The sequence below is a fragment of the Lepidothrix coronata genome, unplaced genomic scaffold (genome assembly GCF_001604755.1).
Source record: "Lepidothrix coronata isolate B3197 unplaced genomic scaffold, Lepidothrix_coronata-1.0 Scaffold93, whole genome shotgun sequence".
NCBI classification, from domain to species: Eukaryota; Metazoa; Chordata; class Aves; order Passeriformes; family Pipridae; genus Lepidothrix; species Lepidothrix coronata.
In genome coordinates this window covers 2,611,860-2,628,703 of record NW_016690273.1, presented here as the reverse complement: position 1 = coordinate 2,628,703, position 16,844 = coordinate 2,611,860, and the positions used below count along the sequence as shown (strand labels likewise).

Below are 16,844 nucleotides of genomic sequence, written 5' to 3'. Positions count from 1 at the left end.
AAACCACACAAAGAGCTGGAAGGGGACTTTTCCAGCTCCATCCCTTGAAAACATAACTTCTTTTTTAAAAAGTACTTATTGTTTTAACTTGATATACAAGGAAAAACAAGTACCAAAAAAAAAAGACGAGAACAAAAAAAAAAAAAAATCCAAAACCCCCACCACCCCCCCCAAAAAAAAAAAACAAACAAAAAAATAAAACCACAAAACAAATAAAACAAAAGAAAACCCCAACAAACAAACCAGCCCCAAACAAGTAAAAAAAGAACTTGGTGTAGTTCTGTGGGTCAAGGGGACCTGCTTCTCCAGGAGGGCTGTCAGTGCTTAGTGGGAATCCTGTGGGAATACTGGGGAGGAGCAGGATGTTGGCTTGGGAACGGCACACTGCTCTCCCATCAAGTATCCTGAGCCAGTCTCACACCAGGAATGTTTCTTTGCAACCTGTGGGAGAGAGGGTTGATGATGGGGAGAGTTAATCTTGGGAATCCTGGGATCAATTTTGGGCCTCTTGCTCCAAGAAGGACATGGAGGGGCTGGAGCGTGTCCAGGGAAGGGAATGGACTTGGAAAAGGGGCTGGAGCACCAGGAGCTGCTGAGGGAACTGGGGGGGCTCAGCCTGGAGAAAAGGAGACTCAGGGAGGATCTTCTGGCTCTGGAACTCCCTGACAGGAGGGGGGAGCCGGGGATGGTCGGGCTCTGCTCCCAGGGAACAAGGGACAGGAGGAGAGGGAATGGCCTCAAGTTGTACCAGGGGAGGTTCAAGTTGGATGTGAAGGAAAATTTCTTCATGGAAAGGGCTGTCCAGCCCTGGAACAGGCTGGGAGTCCCCCTCTCTAGAGGATTTAACAGCCATGCGGATGTGGCACTTGGGGACATGAATTCGAGTGGGCTTGGCAGTGCTGGGGAATGCTTGGACTTGATGATCTCAGAGGGTTTTTCCAACCTTAGTGATTCTGTGTGTCTAGGAAACATTAAGAATAAAAAACAGGGAGGCCAAAGAAAAGCACTGCCAGGCCATGGCAGGGCAGGGAAGTGCTGGACCAGCATCCCTGCACTGCAGCAGAGGGATGCCAGACAAGGATCTTCCATGTTGTAGCAGGTACAAGAGAAACAGAAGTGCCTTAAATCAAAGAACCTGACCTGTTTGGAAGCTCTGCAGGAATTGCCACACAGGGTCAGTTCCTCGAAGTCCTCCATGGCTCTATTCCTCTGTTTTCTGAGTCACCTCCCTCACCCCTGGCTACTATCAGATGCTTTAGATAAAGATGTGAGAAACCAAATCAATTATGTTCAGGCACGAAAAGTGTTTATTTTGCTCCTGTTGATTTTCTGTCACTCTGAGGTTTGCCCCCTCTGCAAGGCTGGATGGATGCATCCCTGTGGTGGCAGAAGCAGCACTGGATCCCCACTGCTCTTCTCCAGAGGATGCCCTCCTTCTTCCCTGAGGCAGGAATGATGTTTGCTGCTTCACAGCTCTTCACCCAGTGATGCTGGGCACAGCTCCTGCTCCTTCTTAATCCACAGAAGTCATTTTACAAGCTTTTTATATAAAAAAAAGGGGGGGAAACACAGCATTCAGACCTTTCCAGTACAAAATTTCTCTGTTCCACACAACTTTGGGATGAACTGGAGTGAAAAGTCCAGAGCAAACGGGCCCACCACATCTCCTTTCTGCAGATGGATGTGTCTGCAGAGCACACACAGGGGCTATTTAATATCCAGAGCGGAGGATTAAAAATACCCAGGTCTGTGTTTGGTTTCTGGTTTGTAAAGGACAGACATTGATAACTGAGGGGGTTGGTGACCAAAGGCAGCTTTCCCTGGGGTCCTGTGCGTGAGCAGGAGGTGCTGAAATTCCCCCCCAGTGAAACAGCGGCTCTGGAAGGACCTTGTGCCCCGAGAAGGATGTGGCAAGCTGGATCAGTGCCTACTCCAGAGGGATTAGGGTGAGAAGAGGCGATAAACCCGAGCTCCTCTCTGCTTGCTGGCTGGGGGCTGTTGCCTTGGATGAGTGCTCATGGGCACAATTGGAATTGTAGTGTGGTTTTGGCTGCAAGCCTAGGAAAGATCCCACCATCTGCATTTGCTGGTTGTGGTGGAACCCATGAATCAGAGGGCTGAGACTGTGGGAATGGTGAGGAAAGCTGTTCCTGCCCTTCCTTTGGGATGAGAGCAGAGGTTTCTCCGGTGACTCTGAGCTGCACATTACAAACTGCTTTAAAAGCAGGAGTATTTTGGGTGTTGTGCTCCTAAGAAAGCCAAGTAGATCATTGCCAGTGCCAGAGGATGCAGGATCAGGCCTTCCCAAATCTGCCAAGGGCAGCTGCAGAATTTCAGAAGCCATTTCCAAATCCCAGGGGTCCCTGCTGCATCCTTCCCACCTGCCAACCCGTTCCCTGTCTTCATGCTCTGCCTTCAGGACAAAGCCCTTCACCTGCTGTGACTCCAGAGCTGATTAAAAAACACCATTCCAGCCCAAAAAGACACCGTCCCCTCCCCTGTGGTGACAGCACTGTCAGCTGGAGGGATGTCCTTGCTCCCTGCCTGGAGCATTCCTGGCAATCCAGGGCTCTGTGAGGGAAGGGAAAGAATGGGAGTTGCTGTGTCATTACCAGGCAACCCAAGAGGTCCTGGAGAACAAACAGGGTGTTCAGGAGACATGAAGAGTAAAACGAGAGATGTGCTGCAGGGTGTGCACGGAGCCTGCCGGGAGGCTCAGCCACAGGCTGGAAGAATGCTCTGGTTTCATCCCAGATAACTCCGGCTCACTGAAGCAACCGGGAGCAGAAAAGCAACCTGGAATATCATGGGAGCCCTGGGCTGTTTGTAGGCAATGTGGGATAAATTGTATGTGGTAAAGTTTCCATGGAAACGCTGCCCTGCCTGGGATCTGCAGCAGCTCTGTGATCACAGAGCTGATCCGGTTTGTTGTGGGCGAGGATTTGTCTGTGAAACCAGATCCCTGAGGATGCTGAGGGGATGGGACAGATGTTTTTAATTCTGATGTGTGGCTTAGCCCTTCTTCTGGGCTGATCCCACAGCCTGGGCAGCAGGGAAGGGGGGGATTCTGCCTCTCTGCCCCCTCAGGTGAGACCCCCTGCAGAGCTGCCTCCAGCCCTGGGGAACAGCACAGGAAGGACATGGAGCTGCTGGAGAGAGTCCAGGGGAGGCACCAAGAGGATCAAAGGGAATGGAGCAGCTCTGCTGGGAGGGAAGGCTGGGAGATTGGGGTTGTTCAGCCTGGAGAAGAGGCAGCTTTGGGGAGACCTAGTTATACCTTCCAGGACCTGCAGGGAGCCTGCAATAAAGATGGAGAGAGACTAATTACAAGGGCCTGGAGTGCCAGGACAAGGGGGAATGGCTTCCCACTGCCAGAGGGCAGGGTTAGTTGGGATATTGGGAAGGAATTCTTGGCTGTGAGGGTGGGGAGGCCCTGGCACAGGTTGCCCTGAGAAGCTGTCGCTGCCCCATCCCTGGAAGTGTCCAAGGCCAGGTTGGACGGGGCTTGGAGCAACCCGGGGTAGTGGGAGGTGTCCCTGCCCACGGCAGGGGGTGGAACTAGAATGAGGTGATCCAACTAAATGCGAAACTCTGGGTTTCATCCCAGCATGCAGAGAGCAGAGCTTTTTCCTGGAATCTGGAACAATGCTCACACACAGTCCTGAGTGGGTGCTCCCGCTCCTTTTGGCTTGGGAGAAGTCATTCCCTCCAGCTGAGCCCTGCCATGGCCCCTGTTGGCCCTGGAAGCTCTCAGCAGCCTGGTGGCACTTTTCTTCTCATCCTGGCTCATATCCATGGCTGGCAGTGTGGCCTCTCCCGTGGTTTTTGGTCCTTGGGCTGTCTGCTGCTGCTCTGTTTGCTCTGGGTGTGCTGTGCCTCACTCAGGCGAAATGGTGCACGAGGGTGAAAAATTAAAAACGTTGGCTTTCCTTCACTCCCAGATTAATTTCCTATTTTCTGGCTTTCTTCCATGACCGTGAGGACTGGAAATTTTGTTGTTAGCAATAGATGGAAAGAGATGTTTGTGCTGGCAGCCAGTGAGTGTGGGGAGGCCCTGCAATCCCTCCCATGTGCCTGGGGGAGCCGTGTTGTGCTGGGGCACAGCACAGCCCAGCCATGCCAGCAGATGGGACTCAGTTTAACTTTCCTGGAGCAGGATAATCAGCTTTAAAAATTCTTCTGGAGGCTGCTTAACCCTCAAATACACTGGACTTAGTTGTCATCTCCCACGAGGTCAGTGTCTCCTCCAGGCCAATGCAGCAAATCTCCGTCAGCACGATCCGAGCCGTATCGACATAATTTTTTACATGATTGCCCTGCTCTGGAGGTGCTCAGGCTGCCTGGAATCAGCGTTGCCTCGGAGATAGCTATATCCAAAGCCTCCTCACAGGGAAATGTTTGGAAGCTAACATCATCACTTCCCAACATGGTGAGATCTCAAGAAGTTTCCAACCCTTCACACTGCGGTTATTCCTGGTAAAGAAGCAACCGTTAAGGACTTTTATCCTCTGTGAGGCTGCTTTGCCTGTTCTCCAGGGAAATAATCAAGGAGGAGCATTGGCATCTGAGGGAAGGATGATTCTCCCATCTGGATATCCAAAGGGAAAATCCTGCTTTTAATCATGGCTCTGTAGCTGAGCACTGATAACGCAGGGTGAGTGTCCGGAGTGAAACCTCTCTGTGAGGTTCAAGGTTTCATGGACAGAAAGATGCTCAGATGGCAAAAACCCTCCACCATCCAGGATATTTGAAATCTTTCATTGTGTGAAAATAATAAAAAAAAAGGCAAGAATTGAAGGATTTGAAGGATGAAGTTTTATTTTAACAACATCTCTTATGGCCTTTCCAAACTTTTTGTAGGAAATGCTCTTTGGGCAGGTGCTTAACACAGTCATTATCCTGTTTTTGGGGGGAAACTAAGGTTTTACAGGCTGGATCTCCTGTTATCCTGGCTCTGGTTTTCTCTCCTTGAAGACAAAACATGGAGAAGGAGAAAAGAGCAGCAAAGGCACGGAAAGCACTGAGATCTGGAGAAACGTGCCAGGGATGTGGTTTTCATGGGACTGCTGGGCTCAGGATGGCATCAGTGCTGCTGTAGATGCCACCAGATATACAAGAAGGAATTATTACACCTGATTTCCTCAATCAGTGTCCAGACTCTTCTCCTTCTCTGCACCAGAAATAGGGATACAAGAGGACATAAAAGAAAGTCCTAGCTTATGGTGACCTACTTCCTTCTTCTTATCTTTGTATTCTGTTGACTTCTATCAGTAATTTACTTTAACAGACCAATCAAAAGGTTTATCCCCCCCACACACCCAGCCAGACCTCTGGACTGGAGGGTTTGTTTGTATGTGCATATAGGAGAGAGTTCCCTTCAGGGCATGGACCTGAGACCTTTGAAAAGGAGAGATATCATACTGAGCTTTCTAAACTATGGTGGATCATTCCCTTCTATATTTACAGTTTTCAGCACTTTGCTATGCTTTGGGTACCTCAAAACACTTCCTGGGCTGCAGTCCAACAGGATCTGCCCATCTTCTCAGAGCTTCAAATCCCTCTGGAGTTCTGCCTCCAGCTCTGGGATCCCCAGCACAGGAAGGACCTTTGGAGCAAGTCCAGAAGAGGACACAGAGATGCTCCGAGGGCTGGAGCCCCTCTGCTCTGGAGCCAGGCTGGGAGAGCTGGGGGGGTTCACCTGGAGAAGAGAAGGCTCCAGGGAGGCCTGAGAGCCCTTCCAGGGCCTAAAGGGGCTCCAAGAGAGCTGGAGAGGGACTGGGGACAAGGGATGGAGGGACGGGACAAGTGGAATGGCTTCAAACTGACAGAGGGCAGGGTTAGATGGAATAGTATGGCCAGTCTTCACGAGCGAAGATTTGGGAAAGGTCATTAACCCTTTGAGCCTGCGCAGTGGATTTTTTAGGTGAGACACAGCGTGTGCTGAACTGAGCCCACCCTTTAATCCTGAGGTTCATCTGCCGGATGAATGGGATAGTGGGAAGAAATTGTTCCTTGTGAGGGTGGTGAGGGCCTGGAATGGAATTTCTAGAGAAGCTGTGGCTGCCCCATCCCTGGAAGTGTCCAAGGCCAGGTTGGACGGAGCTTGGAGCAACATGGGCTAGTGGAAGGTGTCCCTGCCCATGGCAAGGGCCTGGAACTGGATGAGCTTTAAGTTCCCTTCCAATCTAAAGCATTCTGTGATTCCATGATTCTTTCCCTCTGCAGTGCCTGCTGTCACTATGGCAACTGCTGTGAGAATGTGAGGCTGGGTGAGGATGCTCTGTGGGATGAGGATGCTCTGTGGGACGAGGATGCTATCTCAGATAAGGATGCTCTGTGGGATGGGGATGCTGTCTGGGATGAGGATGCTCAGCAGGATACAGTCACCCTTGCTGCTCAAGGCCAGGCAATTCAATTAGAGCCGATGCAGCCAAGGGAGGGGAGCTGCAGGCTATGACTCTCTTTCTAATGGCAATGGAATTGTTCCTGAAGCCCATCTGGAAACGCTTCTGAGGAAGGAGCTCATCCTGCGGGGCAGCACCATGTCCATTATCCTCTCAGAGGGAACAGATGATGCTCTGGGCAGCCCGAGGGGCGTAACCAGGGAGGGTTTTAGCTTTGCCTCGGATCCATCACCGAGGCCTCGGGCAGTGCCTGTTCAGCGGGTCAGCGACGGACACACGGTCCGCTGTTTTCAACATCAGGCAGAAGGCGGGACGCGAACCTGTGTCCCTCAGCCCTGCCCGTCCCTCCCTTCTCCCTGAGGCGCCGCGCGGCGCGGGGGCCGATGGGAATTTTAGTTTCTTCTCACCCCCACCCCCTCCCGTCCGCGGCTCCCCCGCCCCGCTCGAACTACACTTCCCATGATGCCCGCGGGGGGAGGAGCGTGTGCTGGGCGGTGTCTCGGGCGGGGCCGGAGGAGGAGGAGGAGGAGGAGGGTGAAGGGGGCGGTCGCTCCCAGTTAAGCCCGCATAAAAACCAGCCCAGTAGATGCCCCCCAGCGCTCATCTCCCCCCTCTGCTTCTACCTTCCCCCTGGGTGATGCGCGGTGCCGCCACGGGCGTGGCGAAGTGAAGAAGAGGCTCCTTCCTCTTCCTCGTCCTTCTCGACCATGGGCGACTGCGGAGCCCCCGGGGACGTGAACTCCAACGTGCTGGTGGCCCGCAGCACCGGGGACGCGCAGCTGGACAAGGCGGTGTGGCAGTGGCTGAGCTGGGACAAGGTGGGTGACCAGGGGAGACTCTCCCAAAAAACCATCCCACTCTCCCCGGGGGCTGCCCCACCCTCCCAGGGCTGATGTGCCTTCAGGAATTCCGTTTCCATCCCATCCTACCTGCGGTTTGGTCCCGTCTCCTTCCCTGCCGCTGGAAAAAAAATACCGTCTGGATCCGGCTAGATCCTGCCTGTGGAATTCCTCACCTGTGAGACGGGAAGGGTGATGCTGCGCCCATCCCGGGGCTGTACCCGCGCAGGGATGGCTCATCCTTAAGGAACAAGGTGAACCCGGGTGCCAGGGTGGCTTAAAACGCTGAGCCCATTTTCCTCAGCTTTCCAAATTTAACCCCCTCTCCCCAGGAAACCAACAGGCCACGGAGGGTCCAAATTCTGGCGCGTCCCTTTTCCAGCTCCAGCACGATGTTTCAAGAGCACTGCGGGCTTGATTAATTTAGATTAAACCATCCGAAGCAATGAAAACAAAGTGGTGTGGGAGGTTGTTTTGCTTATCTCATTGTTGTAAGGGTTATTTTAGGGTGTCTTTTTGCAGCTGGTTTGTCCAACCATGATGCCCTGTGCTTTAAAAAACGTCTTGGAGGAGGGTAAACTACCAGTACACTAGTGGTTTGGGCTTTTGGCTTATTTTTTTCCTTATTTTTTTTTTAGGTTTCCATCTCCTGGCTTTTTTTTTGCTTTTTAGGTTTCTATCTCTTGATTTTTATTTTTTTTTAATTTTGTTTCTTTAGTGATAGTGATTTCCAGTGTGTTTATACCGTTTCCTCTTTAATTTCATCCTGCCAGGATCAAAGCAGGAGGGCTGAGAGCACACCCCACCTGATGGCTCTCAGATGAGCTCTCTCCTGCTTGGAAATATGCTCTCCCCTTTCAGTTTTGCAGGAATTAACAGTTGCCATCTGCACCTTCTGCTCTTGGAACTGCTGCTGTGAAAATATCCGGGAATAGTGGCAGGGAAGGAGTGGAAAAGGGAAATGGCTCTGCTGATAATACACTTGATAACCCAGATTGAGCTCCAGCAAATATTTCTTTTAGATAATTTCTGGTTAGTGTTTTGCAAGATTTTTGTTGTTTGGGTTTTCTAACTGGTTATTGTGTACTTATCCTATAAAGTAGAACTTACAATGGGGAAAATATTTTAATTAAAACCAGGAATAGTGGAATATCGTTTCTAGAGCTCTTTCTAAGGCCATAAATAAGCAATAAAATACAAACTGCAGAGTCAGTTTAACGGCACCTGTTTGCCCTGCTTCCTTAAGTGGTAATCATTAAATTTCCTGTAAGGAACTTGGGGAATTGGAACTACTTAGAGGTTTCCAAGAGAGTTGCTGGGAGATTTGACAACTCAAAATCCCCCGGAGAGGCTGTAAACAAACCAGGTGAAGGTGTTTTGAGATGGAAAGGCAAAGAGAAACCAGGAAGTAGGGCATGAGGAGGGTTAGTGGTCCAATGGCCTTGTATTTCATGGGAAATGAGGCCTTGGAGATTTACTGCTTATCCAACTTCACGAGGAGCTGCCTGTGCCTCCCTCCCTTCCCACCCCCAGCTTCCTGAGTCTCAGGGATTTTTCTGATGCCTCTGATCAAGGGAAAATCTATGCACCGCATTCCCAGCTGTGGGAGGCTTTTGTCCTGTGACTTAATTGAAAATTGCTCGCTGTAATTAATTGCCAGAGTCGTGCTCGTTGTCCTCTGTGGTTTGGATGTGCTGGTGGTGGGCTGGGGCGTGGGTGGGTGGATGGGGGAAACCTGACCCAGTGATGATCTCTCAGCTCTCCTGCCCTTCTCACCAGCATCTTCATTAATTCTCCTGGCATTCTCCCTGCTTTCCCATTCCCTCTCCTTAATTGCTGTGCGTTTGCTTTTTGTCTTGGAGGCACAAAGCCACACGGCTTTTGTTCTGTTCTCTTTGGTAAACTGTGTGAACAACCGGTCATTGTTCTACTTTTTGTGCCTTTAATTCCCTTTCATCCACTTCCCAATTGTCCTGTTGTACTTTGCAGTCTCCTAAAGGAGTCTGGATTGTGGTCTTTGTTCCCAGACTGCTCCTGGATGGTGGTGGATGTGCCTGGGAGAAGGGGATGCTTTGGCTGTTACAAAAGCACCGTTAGAACATCCCCTGGGGGGAAAAACTGGAATTAGCCCTCCAGCAGCTGTTTGTGCAGGTCCTGTTCACTGCACTCATTCTATTGGACTCATTTTGCTCAATTTTACCTTATTTTATTTCATGGACTCGGTGTCATTGTCTCAGGTGTATCTTGGAGAGCTCATTCCTTGCTCATAAGATGGCTTGGTTGGTTTTGAGGTGCTTTTGGGGTGTCCCTCAGTGTTCTTTTAATTTTTGTTGCTTTTGAGATGCCTTTCAACAGGAAATGGACTTGTGTGTTAGACTGGTAACTTCCTCCAGTCATTTGACTTGTAGTGTTTTTCCTTAATAAGTTTTTTAAGTCAAGTTTTTAAGAGTAAAAACGGGAAAATCAAGTCTAGGAATGGGCCCCTGAAAAATCCATTGTAACTACACGTGTGCACTGCAAGTTCTAATGTTAAAACATAAAAGATAAAGTTATGAATTACTGAAATAGCTGATTTGGACTGACTGGGGCAGAAACTTGTTGGTACAACCAATGTTACTGGGAGCAACTTGGAATGGAGTGAGCTCTGAAATAACACAGATTTTGTGCTTTAGTACCTTTTCTAAGACATTAAACTCCCTGAAATCCATCAGGATAGTCTTGGAACTTGCACTTGGTTGATAAATAAAGTGATAAATAAACTGTGGAGGCAGGAAAGGGCATCCCTGGTCAGTGTTTCTACAGTGACTTTCAGGTATTAGAAACAAGACTTGAGCATTAAGACTTCCCTTGTATATTTTCAGTCTAGTTTAGTTAAAGAGTGTGGAAATGAGTGTAAAAAAAGGCAGTTCTAAGAGGATTGGTTTTTTTTGTTTGTTTCTTGTTTTGTGTTGGGCCAAGATAAGAAGTGGTGCAGTTACTTAACTGATTTTCCCATAAAAATGGTGGCGAGGTTGCTCACTAGAAAAACATTTCTTTCTTAACAAGAAATGAGAACATAACAGTTTCTAAGAGAAATTATAAATGACAACTTGATGCAGGTGCCACTGCTGGTCTTAACTGTGTAATTAAGGTGATTAGCTTTGCCATGGGTAATGTTCCCTTTCTCTGCACTAGGAATTCCTACAGATACTCTGGTGTCTTCTGAGGGACTGAACCTGATTTTATTTGGAAAAAAAAAAAGCTTAATTGCTGCTTAAAAACCAAAGGCTGGCAAAGCTTGATGGACTTAATTTGTGGCTGTCAAATTTGCTGAATTCTAAGCAAACTTGAGACCATTTTTCCCTTCTCCCAGGCTAAAAGTGCCTGCAAAATAAAAAATGATGATGGCTGAGGGTAGTGAATTGCCACTTATTTTGACAGGGTATTAGCTGTGAAACCTAACTCTGGCACTAAGTGCACAGGATTAATGTGATTGGGAGTGAAAGAACCTGTAAGAAATACTCAGCTGATGCCCTTGTCTTTAATTCTCCAGTTGTTTCCAATTTTGTATCCTGATGAACTACAAAAAAAAGTGTACTTCTGCCTCAGAAGGCAAGTGGAAAACTGAAAATGTAGGAGCATAACACTGAATTTGGTAGAGAATATATTTATTTTTTTTAATAAAACCTCCATCCTTTCTGAAGAGTGTTGATGTTGCAGAGCCTCAGCAGCTACGTTGGTCTCCTGCAGGTTGTGATTCTGATGCTGGCAGTAAATTTTTATAAGTAGTTGCTTAAAGTATATCTGACATTGCCAGCAGGCTCAGCCCCCTTCCTTCTTTTTAGAAACCTTAATAGCCTCTTCCAAATTTAACTCTGGAGTACCACTGACATAGGCTTTGTAAAGTTCCTGTCTGAGAACTGGAGTCAGAAACAGCCCAGGTAGCAGGCAAAACCACATTTTATGGGGAGGCAGTGCTGACTTCATAGAGGTGGCTTGCGTATGTATTCGTGGAATAATTTTACAAGAAAAACATGATACAGAACTGTCTTTTTTTTTTCTGGTATTTGTGTGAGTGAAAGAGTCTGCTTGGAATGGGATGGGAAAACATTGCCTGGGCTCTGGTTGCTCTTAACTTCCCAGATGTTGAATGGCCTCAAAGCTACTGAAAAATTAAAAATGTTTAACGAGTTTACATCCTCGAGTGGTGGGTTGAGGTGTCTGAGGGCACTCACAGCATGTTTTGGGTGCTGCCAGGTTGAGAATTAGGTGAGGGCAGAGCTGCTACTGAGGGGGAGAGTCCAGGGCTGGGTAAAGGACCAGCAGGGAGGGACACCCAGATAAATCCAGTGAGGACAGGCTGTGCTTGAGGAGGAGGAATCCCCTGTCAGAGCCACAGCCACAAAGCCACCTCTAGTCCAAACCCCAGCCAAAGGCCCCTCTATCCCTCCCTGTCCCTTTTCTGGCCCCAGCAGGGCATGGTCAGGTACCACGAGCTCCTCCCGGGGCCCTCCTGCCCCTGTCCCCTTATCTGCCACCTCCTTGCACAGGCAAGGGCAGGACCCCTTGTGCTCTGGGAGCAGGAGGGATGCCATCTGTTGGCTCTTGATTGCTGCCTTGTCCTCCCACTGACCTTTACAGGTGTATCTTTATAGGTATATATCATTTTTATTTATTTAGATTTTTAATTTTTAATATATTTTATATATTTTTAATATATATATTTAATACTCTTGGGCACACGGTGTGATTCTTCAGGATGATCCTGTGCAGGGCCAGGGGTTGAACTTGATGATCCTTGTGGGTCCCTTCCAACTCAGCAGATTCTGTGATATAGATATAAATGTTATAAATACATACATATATAATATTATAAATATGTAATATAATATATAAATACATTAAAATATTATATCTACACATATTCATATTATAATTTTATTTGTTTATACATTCATATATAGATATATATTTATACATTCATTTATATGTTTACTTGTATATTTTTTGCATATTTACATGTATTTTTATATACATTTATAGTTACACATATCTGTAGCTACCTGTAGATGCCTTTATATATTTATACATATATATTGATATATATGTGATATATAAATATGTACACACATATATATAAATATTGGTATTACTTAGACCAATATATATATAAATATACATACTTACAAACAGTTTTATCTATTGCTATGTATATTTGTTTGTGTATTCTCTTATATTTGTATTTATAATGTGTGTGTGCAGGGGGTGGGTCCCTGTGCTGTGGGGGCTCTGGGCAGGTTCTTGGGAAGCTGTATGGCAGCAGAGCCTCCCTCTTCCCTTCTCTTTTCCCCTTTGGAAGCCTGGTCCCTGTGGACTCCAAGGACCCCGCTCTCTGCCAGATGCTTTTTCCACCAGTAAAAAATCCTTGGAAAACCAGTAGCAGTGTGGGGTTCAGGGCTTTGAAGGGTCTGTGTCTCCCTGTTTATTCTTCAGACCACTCAATCCATGAGAATTTAAGTTGCTTTGTTGGAGCCACTGGGCATTCAGGGGTATCTTAGAGCATTGCTTTTTTTTTTATAAGGAATGACTATTTTTGTATCTAACAGCCTAGTTTATTTTTGCTTAAGACAGGAAGATCTAGGTTGTTTTATGTTGAGTTTTTTTTTTTTAAGGATATTAAAAGTCATCCAAGGACTGGAGTCTAAAATCTCTAAGGAACTTCTTTTGCTTACCTAAGTAACAGGAGAAGAGGGAACGGCCGCAAGTTGTGCCAGGGGAGGTTTAGGTTGGATATTAGGGGAAATTTCTTCTCCAGAAGGGTTGTCCTGCCCAGGGCAGGGGTGGAGTCCCCATCCCTGGAGGGATTTAAAAGCTGTGTGGATGTGGCACCTGGGGACGTGGGTCAGTGGAGGCCTTGGTTGTCCATGGTTGGACTCCATCTTAGAGGGCTTTTCCAGCCTGAGTGATTCCATCAGCTATTACACTCAGAAAAATGAACCCTCATAAAAGCCACTGTGAGACCTTCGGTTTTATGACTTGATTTCATAACTGCAAAGCAAACCAGCAAAAAATCCTACTTTGTTTGTTGTTTTTTTTTTTTTCTCCCCAGATTTGCAGTTGGGTTAAATGTCAGCAGTGGAAGCTGTCTTCAAAATTCCCAGGGTGGCAAATGCTGCTCATACCCAGACAGGATGTTGTAAGAAACTAAGCCAATGGGCTTTGACACTCCAACTTAGAATAAAAAAGACAAGCTGAGAAGAGTGAAAGCAGTAGGGATTGTGCCAGGTTGGGATAACCTTTCTGGAGGTCAGGCTTCCAATGCTACTGAACGTGTAACCCAGAGCATGACACTGATCATCAGCACATCTGAATTTATGCCAAATCTTGTAAAATGCCCTCTTTCTGTTGGCCTAGGAGTTTCAGATCAAATACGAAAAGATTGGAGGTTTTCACTTGTCATTTTATTTTTTTCCTCTTCTTTTTGTCAAACTTTAGCTTAACTGAGGAAATTAAAATGTTATTTGGGTGCTATTTTGGCTGGCTCACTTTTATTCCTTAGGAAATAAACGGAATAGCTTCACTCAAAAATGCTTTTTAATCTATTTGTAAAATAAACCTTTGTACTTTGTTGCTTCAGGGAGGTCTTGCCTCAGTTTTGCAAAGCTCCATAAAGCCTGCAATGTGCAATTTTTATTCTGTTTTTACAGGGAAGCAGTGCAGGGTATCCTGAAAAGCTATCAAAGATGCTGTGTAATTTAATAACCTGATTTTAAAGCAAAACCATGTAATATGATAGTGTGAAATGAGGGGTTTCATTACTTAGACTCTTTTCAGGTCAGTCATTTGTTTTCTGGTTGGCTGCCTGTGAGCAGCTAAAAGAGAAACCTTCACTCCTGTGGTTCAATATTTGTTATGCCCCATTGTTTTGGTTTCTTTTTAGGCCTGGCTTTAGCTGTGTTGCTAGCAGTGTTTTGCTTTAGTTGCTGAGCCATCCAAGAGCATGGGCAATAATGGCTTTTATTTTAAGGCACAAAGGAATGAAGATTTATCTTAAATTCACATATCTGGTGTTCAGGATCTGTTACCAAGCTGCAGAAATAATTTCAGATTTTTCAACGAGCTTTACTGTGTGTTTTTTCTCCTGGTGAGTGTGTGCAGCTCCTATCTCTGTGCTTTTCCCAGCATTTTCCCAATCCTCCTGAAGAAGTTCCCCCTCTCTGTGCAGAGCTGTGTGTCCTGGTGCTACTGGAGCTGGCTGACCTCTACTTTAAATGTCAGGGGTGCTTCACTCTTGCCCTGCAGATTCCATTTGCCTTTTTTAACCCTTCCTTGGGACCCTGCTTTGGAAAAGCACTTGTGCCACCTGAGCTGTGTTTTATACTTCTGGAGTAGTTTTTTTCCAGCTGTGTATCCATTGCCTCCTCCTACACTGTGTGTGTAGGATCTGGGAAGTGTCTTGTCTGACCTGGGTGTGGGTTTTCTGGTGATCGAGTGAGTTCAATATTGCTTGAATAACTATGGAGAACAAATAGCCGGGTGTGTACAACGTGCAGTTTGTACACTTGGAAGTTTTTAGCTGTTATGGAAGTTTAGGAAAAGGCTGAATGAACAGAGGGATCACTGGATAATAATCCATCCTGTGTAGAGTGGAATTGGGGCTTGGAGCAATGTGGAGTGGTGGAAGGTGTCCCTGCCTGTGGGACAAGGGTGGAAATGGATGATTCTTAAATTGCCTCCCAGCCCAAATGGTCCTGTGATTCCATGATTTTACTGTGCCTCTTCACAGACCTTTCCTGTGGGTGGGGAGGAAGGAAACATTGCTCTGCAGCTCAGGTTTGTCTGTCTTCCAGCAGCACAGATGAAAGATTGAATTGCATTACCCGCCTTGGAAAAACCGGTTCCAAAGTTTCTGTGCTCGTCACTCACAGGCTTTGTGTAGCTGGAAGGTGTATTAATGACCAGACAAACATATCAGTTTCCAGAGCAAGAGCTCTGGAGTCTTTTATTAATAAGGATGAGATGGGAAAGGGAATGTGATAAAAATGAGTGAAGGCCAGTTGGTGCACAGGTATTTTATAGGATAGGAAGAACTTGCACTTGGAATTACCTGAAACCAAGGAGTGCATATAGTTCAGTTCCTGATTTCAAGCACTAAATGAAGGCCTTAATCTTCTTTTGCAGAATCAGAAAACAAAGGAACAGATTGAGAGCTTGTTGCAGGATGGGAAGCACAAGGAGCTACGGGATCGTCTGTGCTGCCGGCTGAGCTTCGGCACCGCCGGGCTCCGCTCGGCCATGGGAGCAGGATTCTGCTACATCAACGACCTCACAGTGATCCAGTCAACACAGGTGAGCTGGACACGTGTTTGGAGAGGGCTCAGTGGCTCCTCAGGAAGGATTTGGTCCCGGTGTCCCACTGGAACACAAGCAGAGGCTGGAATGCAGCAGCTGTTCAACATCTGGGTGGTAGCATGTGAAGTGTTTAGTGCTGAAAGGGAATTAAGTAGCTTGAGGAGGTTTAACTGCATATTCTAGGAGGCAGTTCTAATCACTTCCACTGGAATTTGACCAGTAGTTAGTCTGCTAAACTGCTCTGTAGTTGGGAATCATTAGCTGTCATATTTTAAAAAGCTAAATGAAAAAGCAACAAGAAAACCCCAAAAAGCAAAGCTACCCCAAAACAAACTGTCTTTCATTTTTAGCTCCAGTTGTGAATAACCACACAAAAATAGCAGATTTTACTGAGCAAATACAGAGGAATTCATATGAGAAAGCAAAGTAAGCTTGGAGATCTGTAGGCTTGGATATCTGTATTGGGAATTGTTTAGCTTTTGGGGAATCTTTCCAATATTACTGGTTATGCTTCCCACCACCTGGGTTAGATAGTTGGTTAAGTGGCCTGCAGTTACTGTAGCTCTGCATGTGGCTCTTTCTACTCTTTTAAGTAGACAAGAAAGTAATTTAAGATATGAACTTTAAAGGTCTCAAACTACAAATCTAGTGTTACATGTTGGATTGGAGGTGTTGGTGATTCCTGATTTATCGGTGATTTAATATTTGTGCATTGAGTTACAGATATCATGGGATTTTTTTTTCCAGGAAAACATTGTCATGTGATCTCTTTGAGGACTAGTTCTTTGAATTTTGGAGTATTTTAGGATGGACTTGTTGATTTGAATAGATAGGGAGATCTTGGAACTCAGACACAGCTCTTGCCCGGGGTTAAACCCTTTTGATAGTTGTTAGTGTTGTTGGGAAAGGTCTGTGCTCGTGGGGTAGAGTGCTGTCCAGGAAGGCTTCAGCCCTAATTCCTGCTCCTCTGCCAGGGGTCAGGCTCTGCTTGGTGCTGGTGCAAAAGAACCGGTACATGGAGTTGAAGATCTGGATATAGAGGCAGCTGTGGAGTTGTGACTGGTATCATTGCCACGGGGGGTAGAGTGGTGGGAGAGACTCCTCACTGCCCTGAACCATGGTCTAGATTCTTTTGAGGAGCTGTTTCAGTTGATTTACAACTAGAAGGTCCTGCCAGACTTATCTGCCATTCAGAAATGCTCTAATAGTATGAACAAAACTTACTGCTGTGGCCCAGGCGGTCCCTGTGGATGCAGTGGGAACAAACTGA

The 16,844-nt window shown here is 46.8% G+C and overlaps 1 protein-coding gene across 2 annotated transcripts in view; it reads left to right on the top strand.

Annotated features, from left to right (window-relative positions):
• The first annotated feature begins 6,916 nt into the window (after positions 1 to 6,916).
• Positions 6,917 to 16,844, top strand: part of PGM2L1 (phosphoglucomutase 2 like 1) — a 29,880-nt gene continuing 19,952 nt past the window's right edge. The window contains exons 1-2 of one of the 2 annotated variants that reach the window (XM_017821940.1): positions 6,917 to 7,222; positions 15,404 to 15,571. In XM_017821940.1, the coding sequence (XP_017677429.1) occupies positions 7,112 to 7,222; positions 15,404 to 15,571 (279 nt within the window). In that variant the 5' untranslated portion in view covers positions 6,917 to 7,111. Of the gene's footprint in view, positions 7,223 to 15,219; positions 15,291 to 15,403; positions 15,572 to 16,844 lie in introns of those variants that run through there. The other variant, XM_017821941.1, reaches the window with a different exon arrangement.